The sequence below is a fragment of the Palaemon carinicauda genome, chromosome 32, assembly GCF_036898095.1.
Source record: "Palaemon carinicauda isolate YSFRI2023 chromosome 32, ASM3689809v2, whole genome shotgun sequence".
NCBI lineage: Eukaryota > Metazoa > Arthropoda > Malacostraca > Decapoda > Palaemonidae > Palaemon > Palaemon carinicauda.
The window spans coordinates 19,109,704-19,127,325 of record NC_090756.1 but is presented as its reverse complement, the minus strand read 5'-3'; the positions used below and the strand labels follow the sequence as shown (position 1 = coordinate 19,127,325).

General features: G+C 34.5%; 1 protein-coding gene across 9 annotated transcripts in view; it reads left to right on the top strand.

Annotated features, from left to right (window-relative positions):
* Nuak (Nuak family kinase 1) overlaps positions 1-17,622 on the top strand; it is a 158,328-nt gene that overhangs the window by 58,068 nt on the left and 82,638 nt on the right. For 8 of the 9 annotated variants that reach the window (XM_068356121.1, XM_068356116.1, XM_068356117.1 and 5 more), the window contains exon 2: positions 12,884-12,990. In XM_068356121.1, coding sequence (XP_068212222.1) covers positions 12,893-12,990 — 98 coding nt within the window. In that variant the 5' untranslated portion in view covers positions 12,884-12,892. Of the gene's footprint in view, positions 1-2,796; positions 3,054-12,883; positions 12,991-17,622 lie in introns of those variants that run through there. The other variant, XM_068356113.1, reaches the window with a different exon arrangement.

Genomic DNA, 17,622 nt, shown 5'->3' with positions numbered 1-17,622 from the left:
GCCATTATGGCTGTCTCCACGAAATGTTCGATGCGTTCATATAAGGAAAAAAATCCACCTTTCCACAATTTGTTTACTGGTACTGTTCGATACTGCCAAATATGGAAGATCCCGTTCAAACGCCAACGCTCCTCTGTCGACACGTTCTAAAACCAGTCTGTGACTGCCAGGCGGACTGTATGACTGGGCCAGTCGGAGAAAGGGCCTTTTTCTTACCCATAGACAAACATTTTATATTGTATATAATTGAAAATTAAATTGGTATTTGTAATTTTTTTTTATCAAAGAGGATAAGATAAGGAATTTTTATGTAGCAGATGGGTCTGCCCTTGGCTCTCCCTTTGACTTTAATTCCCATTCCATGTACGAGGTTTTGCCCTCTCTCTCTCTCTCTCTCTCTCTCTCTCTCTCTCTCTCTAATTTATGAAAAATTTGGCATCTACCTTTCTATTCTTTGGTATATATTTTTAGTTGGTAGTGACAGTAATGGAGTACAATGATAGTAGTAGTAGTAGTAGTAGTAGTAGTAGTAGTAGTAGTAGTAGTAGTAGTAATAGTAACAGCGAGTAGTAGTAGAAATTGGTTTAAACTGCATCTTCGGCGAAGAAGCTTAGAGATTTAGCTCAGGGATTTTTCTGCCATCAGCATGAGTCACGCTTGGCTTACTCCACCACCCCCTCCCTCTTCTCTCCTCTCTCTTTCTCTCTCCTCTCTCTCTCTCTCTCTCTCTCTCTCTCTCTCTCTCTCCAGAAACCTGTATTTAAAGGACACTATTGCAGTATTTATCTATACGAATTTGTAGTGTGTGTATAATATATATATATATATATATATATATATATAAATAAATATAAAACGCACGCACGTGCACGTGCACGCGCACACACCTACTCATCATTAAGGCCTTTCGCAGAAGTGGAGTTTCTGGGTTCAGAGAAATGGCACTGTCACATAACCTCTATTATCCTCATGACTGTTTTACTTCTGACTAACAGGAAACTTTCACTCTATCACTACGTCTAATATATATATATATATATATATATGTATGTATATATACATATAAAGAAGAAAAGACAATGGATTGACGGGCTAAGTTTGCCGGTATAGACTATCATAGAAAGATCATAAACAGAAGGGAGGAGAAGGACGTGTCTGAAGCCTTTGTCTTACTGTGGACTATCAACAGCTGATGATGTTTTATATATATATATATATATATATATAAAACATCTGCTGGTCAAGTGGGGAAAATGGGAGAGGTTGGCTTGACGAAGCTTGATATGTTAGAAAAAAAAGGGGACTTAATACACGAAGAGATATGAAAAGGAAGATGAAATGTCGTGTTCGAGAGAGAGAGAGAGAGAGAGAGAGAGGAGAGAGAGAGAATGAACTAGATGTGAGAGCCGCACAATAGTGACTCACCTACAGCTATTTGTAACTTCGTCACTCCGCCACTTTCATTGATTTCAGAGGGACTATTCTTTTTTTTTTTCTTTTTTTCTTTTTTTTTATTGCATTCTTGCCTGTTTATTGCAAGGTGCAAGACTGCAGGCTGACTGAGGAGGTTTAATTTTATGGTTTCATTTGCATGCAAGTGTGGATATGTGATATTTTAGGTGATACTGTCATTGAATCTGATTATTACCTCCGCCAACGAAGTTGGGGGAGGTTATGTTTTCGCCCCCTGTTTGTGTGTTTGTTTGTGAAGAGCTTCCTGGCCACAGTTTTAATCGTAGAGTAAGGAAACTTGCAGGGCATAACGGTTATGTAAAAAGGTAGAAATGATATAATTTTGGAAGGTCAAGGTCAAGGGTCACGGTCACGGTCAAACAAAATGTCCAATTCATGTAAACAGCCATGAGTTGTCCGTTTGTTTGTTTGTTTATGAACAACTTCCTAACCACAATTTTACTCATAGAGTAGTGAAACTTTCAGGGATTAATTGTTAAGCAGAGACGTGGAAGTGATGTAATTTTGAAAGTCCTAGGTCAAAGGTCAAGGTCATGGTCGAGCAAAAGGTCGACCGAATTAACTGTAACCTTAACCAAAAGTTTGTACATGGTTGTCACACAGACTTCTAATACGCTTACGGTGTAAATTGATTCTGGGAAAGGCAAGCTAGTTTCGAGAATTAAGCGGTCATGGCGGAGATCTGCTCTCACAGAGTGCCTTTCTAGTAATTATTATCATTATTATTATTATTATTGTTGTTGTTGTTGTTGTTGTTGTATTTGGTTGGGACTTTCCAAGTTATTATTATTGTTATTATTATTATTATTATTATTATTATTATTATTATTATTGTATTTTGTTGGGACTTATAAGTTATTGTCAATAATCGTTGTTTTATTATTATTATTATTATTATTATTATTATTATTATTATTATTATTATTATTATTATTATTTGTGTTTATTGTTTTTTTTTGCCAATTACATCCCTATTCGTAACGTATAGTTAATTGCAATAATAAAATTATATAAATAATACTGTTTATAACACAAGTTATATATCAATATAATAATATTGATATCACAAAGCTTATTTTAATGCATCATATATTTCCTTGACACTTTGACCTAATCTTTATTTATAACATATCATGAATATTTTTTTAATTGTATTCGACATTCAGAATTCATTCCATACGTAAAGAACACCTTTGCACGTGCTGTTAACGAGAACATTTGGTGGCCTGGCGTGACGTCACGAGCCTTAAGGTTTTGGCCCACGCCCCTTTTCTCCACTGACTCAAATCCACCCCACACATTATTAGTTTAGTCAGTGTTGGCGAAGATGTGTCGTTGCAATGTCCTCCGCTCCTTAGCGAGTCGGCTGGATTCGTGTGTGACGTGTTTCAACAATTCGTACCTTATCGGATTGTTTGTTTAAAAGTGCTGCTTTATAGATATACGACTGGAAATTATATATAATATTCGTGTTTGTTTATATGTTGTGAAAAAGCTCAGTGTTGTCGTTAAGTGACTCAATACGTATAGGATATTTTTAAGTTTTCCGAGGCTACTCTCTGACGTCCCAGATTTTGAAGGTATGGTCACACGAGTTCGTGGGTGTTTATTGCCCTAGAGATTGGAAGTTAGAAATTTAAGGTCACAAGTTCTCTAAACTTGTTATTGTGTTCATGTAGTTGTGACACGTCTTATTAGGAGAGTTTAGTTCATACCCAAGGGCTATGGGTGGACAGATGCGTGACTGTGTTTAATTGAGTTTATTCATTTCTTTGGATGTTTTGATTATATGTTTATGTATATGAATTTGTTTTATGATTATTATTTTGAAATGTAATTGGATTGATATTAATTTTATCTGTAAATGATTATCTTTCTGCATTGACTTACGTAAACTCTCTCTCTCTCTCTCCTCTCTCTCTCTCTCTCTCTCTCACAAATGATGATAATAACAATCCGTTAATATATATGCCAAATAGTAAAGTAATTGTGACAATTTCGTATAACAAATTAAATCAAGTAATCAAATATTATTCTCTCTCTCTCTCTCTCTCTCTCTCTCTCTCTCTCTTTCTCTCTCTCTCTCTCTCTCAGATAACGATAATAACAATCCGTTAATTAGAACAATGTTGATAGCTCCGTAATAGAATAACATTTTGTAGTCCTCTCTCTCTCTCTCTCTCCTCTCTCTCTCTCTCTCTACTATGAAGTCTTTATACCGACATGACATCATCATTCAACGTACGTACCCATGACGAATGTGTTATGACGTCATCTCTAGGGGGGGGCGGAGGGTATTTTAAACGGCTCGGCCCAATGCTTATCTCCTGGGACAGTCAGCTGATGAACTTGCTCGAGTTGTCGATTAGTAATTTTTCATCTTTTATTTGCAGAATTCTTTCATTTCTTCACAATTTCTCTTATCATTTGATAGATATATTGACGTTAAATAATCTATTTTTTTTTGTTGATAAGGGAAGATTAACTTAATATCTGTCTGATGATTTATTACGTATTATATTATATAATATTTATAGCAGATGATAACATTATCTTTCGTGGTAGTAGATTTAACTGACACATTACGGTTGACATTTGAACAGTGTTTATTCATATTTTTTTATTCATATTTTCTGAGAATTTGACTCTTTGATATTTAAAGAAACCAGATGTTTTCCTATTGATTGACTCACCTTATTTTCTTCAACCACCGAGCTCTGGATACTTCCCCATTTTGTTGTTCCTTTCTCCCCAAAAACATGATAGACGAAAAATTTAAAGCCGTTATCTAATCCGGGCTAAAACAAGCACATCCAGTTGCCACTCCCGTCGGCGTTCTGGTTACCGTTATGGTAACTAAGTGTTGAACGCCTGACTGGGGTTCGAGCCCCAATCAAACTCGTTAGTTTCTTAGGTCGCTGTAAACCTCACCATCCTTGTGAGCTAAGGATATGGGGTTATAGGGGAGCCTATAGGCCAATGCTGAGTCATCAGCAGCCATTGCCTGGCCCTCCTTGGTCCTAGCTTGGGGTGGAGAGGGGGGTTGGGCGCTGACTAGGAGGATTAATCCTCCAAGGGCGCTGATCATATGTATATATGATCAGTCTCCAGGGCATTGTCCTGCTCGATAGGACAATGTCACTGTCCCTTGCCCCTGCCATTCATGAGCGGCCTTTAAACCTTGCAATTGCAAGTTTTTGATGCAGAGACTTTTGAATTGCTATGTCTGCTACATCATCATGCAAGATGGAGACTGGACGGATAACTAACCCCCCCCCCCCTTCTCCCTTCCCCCTTCTCCCTTCCTCTGTGCTGAATAGTAAGTGACCTAGTTGGGAGAAATTAGCCTCTCTCTCTCTCTCTCTCTCTCTCTCTCTCTCTCCAGACTCGTGCTTTTGCTATATGGCAACAGTATTTCACTTTGATTGTTGCCATATAGCACTATTTCATTGTTTATGTTTTTTTATTGCTGTTCTTATGCTGTATATTTGGTCTATTTCATCTTGTAAATTATTATCATTAACTGTGATGATAATTGATATTATTTATTTGTTTAATTTGTTTCTTTTTATTGTATTAGTAATGCAACAACTGCAATAAATACAAGCAAAAAATTGTTTTAGAAATTTATTCTTGTGACCTTCAATGTCGTATAGAGAAAGGATTCATATGATGTTTATTTTATTTGTTTTTATTCCCATGAGAGATGGAAGAGTGCTCTCTCTCTCTCTCTCTCTCTCTCTCTCTCTCTCTCTCTCTCATAATTTGAACATGCACACTTCACTTCCATAAAGGTTAGTTGGTTCAACCTGTGGCTTCTCACCTCGTATCTCACCATCTGTTTTATTTACTGACAGATAATTAAGAAAAACAATCACTTCTATCATTTATTCTAATATCAATTATTCCATTTACTCTCATTATCTTTCTCTTGTTGGTATTTGCCTTCAACTTTCTCTTTGTGCAGACACTTTCTTTTACTAGTTTCTTCAGTTTTCTCTTCACTGTCACTTGCTCCACAATCTCACTCAAAATCATACCTTATATCGTCCCTTGTTTACTGTTTATGGTTGCACTTGTATCAGCCTTACATTTGCCCTTATTTCCTTTTATTTTATTCAACAGAATTTATTCTTCTCACCTATTCCCTTGGGGACCTTTCCCTCTGCCTATCATACCTTACAAACCCTGGTCATTTAGTTAAACTATCCCCCACTATACTGCAGCATTTCGCTTGTAATTCCAAATCCTGGTTTTCTTCCTCTCAACGGCCTTTCTTTATATCTCCAATAGTCAAATATAAAAAGCGTTTTGAGCCTTACACTAACCCTTTGAAGGCTTACATGTTTCAGCCTTTATTTAAAATACTCACTTCGTCATCTGAAGTCTGCGTTTATTTGCAACAGCATCTCTCCACTTGCATCTTTTACTTTTGACATTCATTTCTGTATTAACATTCATTAAAAATTGCTTTTTATTCCTTTTATGTATCTAGTCACCTTCTCCATTATCTTTGTTACTTGCTATCTGTTTGATTATCACTTTATTCTGAAGCTACCCTATCCGTTCTTCTTTATGCCTATACATATTCTTCACTTCTATGAAGCACCTGAACCTTAAATAATCTTTTTTTAAAGTAGGCTATTTATGTCTTCATCCCATCTTTTATTATCTAGATTTTCCCTTCCTTCACATCTGGTTCTTTCTCCTGTGTCTTCATTCCAGCCAACAAATCATCCATTTTCCTCTTTATATGCTCTTTGGATGTTATTCTCTTTCAACTCACTTGCCTCAATTACATTTACAGCCACTATTCTGCACATTCTTATGCAACTATTTACCTGAACCTTTTTTCAGCTAAATAATGATCAGGTATCCATTCAACCGCTCCTCTTCTGACCTAGCCCCCTAACTAGAGATTTCTAGAAATTGGCTGTGGCACTGACACCTCTCATGTTTATGGCGTGAATTGGATGCCGTTGATACATACCTCCAGTCCAGAAACACACAATACCTAACCAATAACTCTTTTATCTTTTTGTGTAATTTTTGCATTCAGATCTCTTAGCACAATCATCCTTTCATTTTCTCCAAATCCAGCCATGTACTTCATCAGACCTTTTTCCAAGAGATTCTGTTTTGCTTCTATTCTATTCCATTCCTGGACCTCGCATACTATTGAAAATGTTAACTATATCTCTTTTTGCATCATTTTTGCATTCAGATCTCTCAGCACAACCACCCTTTCATTTTCTCCAAGTCCAGTCAAGAATTATATCAGACTTTTTCCAAGAGATTCTGTTTTGCTCCTGTTCTATTCCATTCCTGGACCTCACATAGTATTGAAAATGTTACTAATGCTATACCCAGTCTAACCTAGACACATTCACCTGATACCTCCCTAGTCTTACACCTAGACACAATCACTCAATGTTTTCCCAATTCCTGCACGCACTGCTATTTCACCTTTTTACATTGAATGTCAAGGCATACAGCTTTCTTATTCTAAACAAATCAGCCGTCTCTTCCTCTATTTTCCCGTAACCTTAATACCCCTCTTCAAGTTATGACACGAGTCTGTCATTTTCTTTTAGTATAGAATTCACATTTTACATTTTAACATTAATCTTTATATCCTTCATGCTTCATTTATTCCTGGATATAGAGATGGATCTTTATTTCCCCAATTGCCTCTAATATAAAGAAAAACAGAACAAAATTCAGCGATGGAATTGGGCGACCAAAGACCGTGGAAATTATACACCTTCGTGGAAGAGTTTCTCCCAGTGGGGTTGAATGAAAGTTACTCGGAGAAAAGAGATTCTTCCGAAGTTAAAGTAGAAACCTCTCGTGTAAACCTTCTTGGGGTACCATTATTTTCAATTTTGTACTTGCAAGTGTTTCGCTTAAGACGATATTTCTTCGTTTGGTCTTTTGGAATTGCTTCTAATGGATATTAGTTAGTTGGTTGCAAACATATGGAAGTATTTTTAATAGATTTTAAAGGTAATTAATTTGTTTTTTCACCTATTGCCTTTTTTCGTATTTGTTGTTTCAAAGACACATTTAAATGCCACTCATGAATGGCAGAGGCAGGAGACAGTGACATTCCCATATCAAACAGGACAGTGCCCTAAAGACTGACCATATGTCATATGATCAGCGCCCAAGCCCCCTCTATATCCAAGCTAGGACCAGGGAGGGCCAGGCAATGGCTGCTGATGACTTAGCAGGTAGACCTATAGGCTTCAACAAACCCCCCATCCTTAGCTCACAAAGACAGTGAGGTTGCAGCTACCAAAAGAACTAATTAGTTTGAGCGGGACTCTAACCCCAGTCTGGCAATCACCAGGGATGTTACCACATCGGCCACCACAACCGGGTGGAGTAAATTATGTACCTGGTAGCTTATCAACTGTGGTAAGTTGCTGCCCAAGGGAGAATGTTCATAGAGTTAGTAACCTCCTCACAACTTAAACCACTCCATAAACCCGAGTTCAGTGTCCACTCAGGTTGATAGAATCCACTGAAAAACAGCTCAACCTCTCCAGTGAAATGGGGGATGAGAGCATGGACTACATGGACAAGTGGTTTAGAAGTAACGAATCTATTGGACTGCGTTCGATGCCAAGTGTAAAATGGTACCATCAAGTGCTGGTGTCAAGAAGAATGACTTTAGTCTTGCAACCTTGTTCCTAAAGAATTCCTGAAATACTGGAATATCAATTAATAGCGGCAGTCATATCTATAAATGGGGGTTTGTTGGGAGAGAATGATTTGATAGAAGGCATTGGAGAGGACGCATCAGGCAACCGACCCCTTAACGTAGGGGATAACGAAGATATCTGTAAATGCTATACGTTTAATAACTTTATATCTTAAAATTTTGGTTTGAAACAATAGCTTGCAATAGATGAAAATATTTAAATAGATTAAATTTTAATGCTCTTCATACTCCCCAAGAGAGATTAGTTCACCAAACTTTCATCTGGTTTCCACAAGGCACTAGAAGAGTTGGAAGACCCAGGCCTACATGGTTGAGGTCTATGAATCGTGAAGTGGGAGGTGATGAACCGAGAAGTATTGATTCAAAAGCTCAAGTCAGAGACGACTGGCGAAATCTAACCGAGGCCCTTTGTGTTAATAGGCGTAGGAGGAGATGATGATGATGAATATCTAATGAAAATAAAAAAATCTTAACACAGCTACAGGCTAAAGAAACATTTACGCTTCCTTCAACATTGCAATTATTGCAAACGATGATCTCTGTTGCAAGGAAACCTCTTATTTTTAGTCTGCAATGCCAGGTCTCTTTCTCTCTTCGTCTCAACTCCACGAGGCTCAAGTCTTGCTTTTGGCTCGTGGCTGTTTTCCTCTTGAGAAATGCTTTGTCATTTCTTTGCTAAGATATTGACAATATCTTTTATAAGTTTATTTTTTATAGGTGTTTTGAAAAGGAAAGGAAATTCTTTTCTTTCTTTGCCAAGAATATCTTTTATAAGTTTTTTGATAATTTGGAAATGATAAGAAATGCTTTTATTTCTTTGCCAAGAATATCTTTTATAAGTTTTTTTTTTAATTTGGAAATGAAAAGAAATGCTTTTATTTCTTTGCCAAGAATATCTTTTATAAGTTTTTTTTTTTTTTTAATAATTTGGAAATGAAAAGAAATGCTTTTCTTTCTTTGCTAAGAATATCTTATATAAGTTTTTTTGATAATTTTGAAATGAAAAGAAATGCTTTTATTTCTTTGCCAAGAATATCTTATATAAGTTTTTTGATAATTTGGGAATGAAAAGAAATGCTTTTATTTCTTTGCCAAGAATATCTTATATAAGTTTTTTTTTTAATAATTTGGAAATGAAAAGAAATGCTTTTCTTTCTTTGCCAAGAATATCTTTTAAAGTTTTTTTTTTTTTTTTTATAATTTGGACATGACAAGAAATGCTCTTATTTGTTTGCCAACAATAACTTTTATAAAATATTTTAAATGTTTTGAAAATAGAAAAAGAAATTATTTTCTTTCTTTACCAACAATATCTTATATAACCATTTTTTTTTAGATTATTTTAGAATGAAAAGAAATGGTTTTCTTTCTTTGCCAACAATAACCTATATAAAATATTCTTAAATGTTTTGAAAATTAAAAGAAATGCTTTTCTTTCTCTGCCAAGAATATCTTTTATAAGTTTTATAGGTGTTTTGAAAACGAGAACAAATGCTTTTCTTTCTTTGCCAACATTTTTTTTTAAATATTTTAAATGTTTTTAAAATGAAATAATTTTCTTTCTTTGCCAACAACATCTTTTATAAGATATTTTTTTATATTTTAAAATAAAAAGAAATTATTTTCTTTGACAAAAAAAACACAAGAAAAATATTTTATAAGATTTTAATTAAGTTGGTTTTAAAGAAGAATATCTGTATTTCATGAAAACTTTAGTTGGTGCAAAGTTTATTTACTTATAACAACAGATTGAGAAATGATTTTAAAGAATATTTTAGGCCTTGAAAGATATTTTACAATCGAAGGACTCAACCATATTTTTCATTTTTACAAAATGGGAAATATATTCTTTAAAGTCTATTACTAAAGTGCGAATTTTAAATGCTTTTTATTGTAAAAAAATATAATTAATTCTATCTACCTATTAAGAAGAAACAACTTTTTGAAATATATTAATAGTTATATTAAAGACTCCACCCCCCCAAAGAAAAAAAAAATTTGAAAAGCTTCTTGACACTTACATAAAACTTGCTTACAATCGTCTCCCTCCATTGGGTCTCAGGCCTCACTGTAGCCCGTGTCCACTCGAACCAAAACAACATTTACTATACTCAATCTCTTTTAATGAGACGCAATTGTACTACCTTGCAGGGGTACCCTTTTATCTCGGAAAAGTCTCCTACTAGCTGATTGGTTGGACAAAATAATTCTAACCAATGAGCTAGCAAGAAACCTTTCCGAGCTAAAAGGGCACCCCTGCGAGTCAGTGCAAGTGATACCGAAAACTTGGATATTAGAATGAAAAATACTTATTGGTTTTAATAGATCATTCAGCTTTATTTTGGATTTTCTAAGTATATTTGCATAATTCTATCCATGACGAATTCTTCCACCTAGGATATTAGAGTCATCTATCCTTAAGATAGGATAGCCAAGAGGACAAGGCTACCAATGTCCATTTTCCTCTCGTCAAAGCGTTGGGTATAATATGACAGTGGAACTTCAAAAGTTCAAACTTGCAGCGAATGTTTTTATGTTGAACAGGCAGACATAGGTCTTTTTTTATAGTTTATTTATGAAAGGTCTGTTTTAATGTTGTTACTGTTCTTAGAATTTTATTCTAATTCTTCATTATTTCTATTATAGTATATTTATTGCCTTTTTCCTTTCCTCACTGGACTATTTTTCCCTGTTGGAGCCCTTGAGCTTATAGCATCCTGCTTTTTCCAATTAAGGTTGTAGCTTAGCTAGTAATGATAATAATGATAATAATAATAATAATAATATAAATGAAATTTTTTTTGTAAAAGAAATTCCAATTAAAATCAATGGCTGTATTCATGGATACATACAAAATGACGAGAGAGAGAGAGAGAGAGAGAGAGAGAGAGAGAGGGTTGACTTCACAAAAGAGTCGTTCATATCTTGCAATCTATTTATATGTTTACAAACGCCTTGCTTGTGCTGTGTTAAGGAAAGCGTTCATGATCTCAGTATTTTTAGCAGCAAGAGAACCTCGTGATATATATATATTATTTTCATGTTCATTATTGGTTTGACCTTAGAAAGCTGTATTTATAATATATATATATATATATATATGTATATATATATATATATATATATATATATATATATATATATATATATATATATATATAAAACTGTTAATTATTTGGTACGCTCATTGTATATATATAGTATATATATATATATATGTGTGTGTGTGTGTGTGGAAATACCTGAACGTAGTGAAAGGGTTTGAGTATCGCCATGATCATCAAAGCTGTACTAGTCTTGGCTAACCATACTCGGTTGGTTTGCTGTGAGCGATCTGACGAAAATATCCCACCATCAGCATACCCCAGTAGCCAGCGTGGTGATGAAAACTGGCCAAACCCCTGAAATGAATTGACATCACTGGGGCCTTTGTCCTGCATTGGACTAAAAATGGATACATTTGTTGTTATTGTGTAAATTTGTATACCTTCCCAAGTTTATTACGTTAAAATGTGTTTAATATTGTCTCATAAAACATTTATTTAATAATAATTTAGAATATTTTTTTATTAAACAAAAATTTACAACTGATGATTCGTGAAGCCAGAAATAAGTAGTTAAAGATATGAGAGAGAGAGAGAGAGAGAGAGAGAGAGAGAGAGAGAGAGTACCGCACCATTGTGTTAATTACCTCGGCCAACGAAGTTGGAAGGAGGTTATGTTTTACCCTCTGTGTGTTTATGTGTGTTTGTTTGTGAACAGCTTCCTGGCCACAATTTTAATCGTAGAATAATAAAACTTAAAAGGATTAACTATTATGTAAAAAGCTGGAAATAATAAAATTTTGGAGGGTCAAGGTTAAAGGTCAAGGTCACGGTCAAGCAGAATGTCCAATTCATGTAATCAGCCATAAGTGTCACAGAGACTTACAACTTTGTTCATATTTGAGTGTACGGAAATCCACGCCAATTAATACATGTAAAGGTCAAGGTCAAGGTCGACCAAAAGGTCGAGAAATAAACTGCTCCGGCGGAGGTCTGCGTTCTGCTAAGTTTTTTTCTTTGATTACCATGGTATTTAATGACCTCAGGTGTAAATAGTTATAGGTGTCATCAGCAACCTTGGTTATATATCAACCGATAATGGATATCTTCTATATTTATATATTCATGTGTTAGCATTTCAATTATTCTTAATTAATCTAAAAAAAAAATCCGTTAAATGTAATTTTTTTTTTTATTATTCAAGTTCTATCACCCTTCAAGTAATTTTATCTAGTGCAATAATTAGTCTGGTGAACTGCAGTTGCGTGTTAGATAAGATATGATTGTAAACACACACACACATTATATATATATATATATATATATAATGTGTGTGTGTGTATAAACACATATGTGTTTAATAGATATATATTAATTCATGTATATATATATATATATATATACATACATGGTATGATAGTTTGTATTTTATGATAGTTAAATGTATAATAATTTAAACATACATTCAACCCCAATATATATATACTGTATATATATATATATATATATATACGCACACAGTATATACAGACACACACTTGCTATCCCTAACCATACAAAAGTTACATGAAATCAATTCCCATCAATATAGCTTTCTCATGCCCCTGTTCTTCATCATCTTCTTTTTCTTCTTCCTCAGCCCGTCAAGATGGTTGTCTCGGAGGGCGCCATCAACAACATTATGGGCGGGATGGAGAACACGGCGGGCGTGCGCCTACACTCCCATAGGCATAAGCTCAAACAAAGGTCAGTGTTGTTTGTTTGTTTGTTTGTTGTTGTTGTTTGTGTAATTTTAGTTTTTTAAGAGTTTAAGTAATGATTTTGTTGGGGTGATTTCCATGTATTTTTTATATATTGTATAAATTTTAGGAATGTTTTTTAAGGCATTTAGTTAATTGGGTGGAAATTATTATATTGTAGTATTTGTTGTTTTTTATAGTGTTATGATGAGGATAATAGTAATAATAATAGTTTTTATTACATTGTATACATTGCGACCTCAAACTAGCAAAAAAAAAAGTAAAAAAAAAATAGCAACTATAAATAAAAAAGTTTAAAAACACATCTACGTCATTTTCTTCATATTTCTAACGAGATAGTAGTAGTAGTAGTAGTAGTAGTAGTAGTAGTAGTAGTAGTAGTTCTTCCTGATCGAGTAGTTGAATCGATAGAACTTCAAAAGTTCATACTTGAAGCAAATGTTTTGATGTTGAACAGGCTGACATAATTATTTTCATAGTTTATATATGAAATATCTGTTTTGATGTTACTGTTTTTAAAATATTTTATTCTAATTGTTCATTTTTTATCAGATCGTTTATTTGTTTCTTTATTTCCTTTCCTCACTGGGCTATTTTCCCTGTTGTAGCCCTAGGGCTTATAGAATCTTGCTTTTCCAACTAGGGTTGTAGCTTAGCTAGTAATAATAATAATAATAATAATAATAATAATAATAGTTTATGATAGACTCTTGCCTTTGAAATGAAAGAATCTTATTAAATATATTAATGTTTGTAAAATCTTATTTTTATACGGGAAGGCCGCTGGGAGGGGCAACCTGTTGCCATTATCTAGCTCAAGAATTATAAGAATGTCTCAAAAAATCATAAGTTGTCCATTCCCTTTGAAAGTAACTATTTAAGTGACTCAAGTTATCATTACTATTACTTTAAACAAAGGTAATTTGAACAGAGCCTATCTGGCTTTTGTAACTTATAAAGTAATTTGTAAAGTAACAAACTTTAAAGGTCATAAAGTATTGTAAAACTTTATAAGTAAATCAGATAGAAAAGAAACATCAATACAATAATTAAATGTTCTTGACATCGTATTCCTATCTCTCTCTCTCTCTCTCTCTCTCTCTCTCTCTCTCTCAGAATGTGAATTGATTGCGGTAGAATTTGAATTTGAAAAACTAATGAATATTGTAGTTTACAGACCCCCAAACACTAAGGAGTTTGACATAATAATAGAAAAAATAGATGATATATGTAGAAACCATAAAGACTGGAATATACTCCTATCCGGAGATTTTAACTTTCCTTTCATGGATTGGAAAGAACGGATAGAAGAAAGTGGTTGTATGTATACATATAAAAAAGATAGTAATAGTAGCGCAGAAGATAAGAGGCAATTTGAAAAGCTTCAAGATATGCTATTAGAACATAATATGCAACAAATAAACCACATTCCAACAAGAAAGGAAAATGTCCTAGATCTAGTATTTGTGAATGAGGTGAATTATGTTAAAGAAATAATAGTGTATAACACGGGAATTTCAGACCACAATGTCATAGAATTGATAGTTCATTCCAAAGCAAGTGATCACAGAATTAATAAAAGCACAAAACTTTGGGAAGGATATGGAAAATATAACTTTTACAGCAAGAATATAAAATGGTCAGAAATAAATGAAGAACTGAATAAAGAATGGAAAAATGTATTTATAAGTGATAATATACAGGTAAATACGGATATACTGTACAAAATACTGGAGAAAATTGTTGAAAAATATGTACCGAAAAAAAACAATAAACAAAAGACGTACATACCAAGAGACAGAAGGATCTTATTTCAGAAAATTAAAAAGTGGAAGAAAAATCTTGCAAAAGAAAAAAATGTGTGGAAAATGAGGGAAATAAAATGTAAGATAGAAAATGCAGAACAAAAGATTATACAGTCGAAAGAAAATGAAAAAAGGGACTTAGAAGAAAGGACACTTCAAAATATAAAAAGAAACCCCAAAGTACTTTACTCCTATGCAAAAAAGATGAATAAAAGGAGAATAGAAATAGGCCCTCTAAGAATTGAAGGACGGCTAACGAATGAAAAAAAGGAAATATGCAACATATTAGCAGAAAAATATAAGAGTGAGTTCACGCCAAGAATTGCGAATGAGAATAATGAAACAGAAATGAGAGAAGAAAATGTTGAATATCTAACGGATATAGATATTAATGAAGCAGATATTGTTACGGCTATAAACGAAATTAAAAATGGATCGGCAGCCGGACCAGATGGAGTTCCAGCGATTTTGTTAAAAAAAACTGCAAACACTATCGCGAAGCCACTTGCAATACTGCTAAGACAGAGTATAGATATGAGCGAGATATATGTTAAACATAAATTAGCTTATATAACCCCTATCTTCAAAAGTGGATCAAGACTAGAGGCAAGCAATTATAGACCTGTTAGTCTAACATCACATATTATGAAAGTGTATGAGAGGGTAATAAAAAAGAAAATAATGAACCATTTGGTCAAAAATAATTTGTTTAATATGGGTCAACACGGTTTCGTACCTGGAAAAAGTACACAGACCCAACTGATAGCTCACTATGAAAACATATACAATAATATGATAAATGAAAAAGACACAGATGTGATCTATCTAGATTTTGCAAAAGCCTTTGACAAGGTAGACCATAACATATTGGAGAAAAAACTGAGAAAGCATAATATTGTGGGAAAGATAGGAAAATGGGTAAAAGAATTCCTGCAAAACAGAAAACAGATAGTGGTTGCAAATGACGAGAAATCAGATGAAGCCCAGGTAATATCTGGTGTGCCCCAAGGTACGGTATTAGCTGCACTGCTATTTGTTATTATGATCTCAGACATAGACTGTGATGTTGAAAACTCCGTAGTGAGAAGTTTCGCCGATGACACAAGAATAAGTAGAGAAATTACTTGTGATGAAGATAGGAACTCACTACAAAGAGATCTAAACAAAATATATGAATGGGCGGAGATAAATAGGATGGTATTTAACTCCGATAAATTCGAATCAATAAATTATGGAAACAGAGAAGGAATGGTGTATGCATACAAGGGACCTAATAATGAGACAATCACAAACAAGGAAGCAATTAAAGACCTTGGTGTAATTTTAAATAGGAATATGTTATGCAACGACCAAATAGCAACACTGTTGGCTAAATGTAAAGCAAAAATGGGAATGTTATTCAGACACTTTAAAACAAGAAAAGCTGAACACATGATTATGCTTTACAAAACTTATGTGCGTAGTACACTCGAGTACTGCAATATGATATGGTACTCACACTACCAAAAGGATATTGCGCAAATAGAGAGTGTACAAAGGTCCTATACTGCTAGAATAGAAGAAGTTAAGGACCTTGATTACTGGGAAAGACTGCAATTTTTAAAACTATACAGTCTAGAAAGGAGAAGAGAACGCTACATGATAATACAAGCATGGAAGCAAATAGAAGGAATTGCTGAAAACATCATGGAGCTTAAAGTATCAGAAAGAGCAAGCAGAGGTAGATTAATAGTGCCAAAAAGCATTCCAGGTAAACTGAGAAAGGCGCACAGGACATTAATCCACTACGCACCAGCATCGATAATGCAGCGACTATTTAATGTGCTGCCAGCTCATCTAAGAAACATATCAGGAGTGAGCGTAGATGCGTTTAAAAATCAGCTCGATAAATACCTAAGATGCATCCCAGACCATCCAAGACTGGAAGATGCAAAATACACCGGAAGATGTATTAGCAACTCTCTGGTGGATATACGAGGTGCCTCACACTGAGGGACCTGGGGGAACCCAAACAAAAAATAAGGCAATAAGGTAAGGTAAGGCTCTCTCTCTCTCATAATTATATGAATTCAAATGTTGAGGAAATAGACGCCAACACTGAGAGAGAAAAAGAGAGAGAGAGAGAGAGAGAGAGAGAGAGAGAGAGAGAGAGAGAGGGGGGGGGGGCAATTTTTATATACATATATTTTTCCCTAGATCGTAATGTTTCTATAAAACTTCTGTCAAGGAAAATGAAACGTAGAAATAGAAGTACGTATTGATTTATTTTTATTAATTTGTATAATATAAATAGATAGGCAGATAGACAGCATCTTGCGAATACTATACAAAAACACCAGAGTATGCTGACTTGGGGATTATACCGTGTGTGTGTCTGTGTGTGTGTGTGTGTGTGTGTGTGTATTTGGGAGGGGCCAAAGCCACTCCAACACCTAAACATAAAAGACACCTCACACGTCTCGAACTGTCGAGCTAACCGCGCCAGGACTCTTCACTGCTGGGAGGAAGGACGCTAGTGACTGGTACAACTCATGAACATACTGTATACCATTGGGGTCTAAGCGATGTCAGGCAGGGCAGGCGATCAGGCCTACGTTCTACCCTAAAGCCAAAGCGAGGTCCTTCAAAAAGAAGGCAACTGTGCTTACCCCATACAAAATGGAAAAAATTTTAATAGAAGAAGTGTTAATAGAAGAATAGGGAGTCTATTAAAGATATCTTCAGTAACCAAAACATCGTTATTTAGGGGACTTTATTACCGAGTTGCTGATGATGATGATGATGTGTCCAACTCGACACCTTCTGTATTCGCG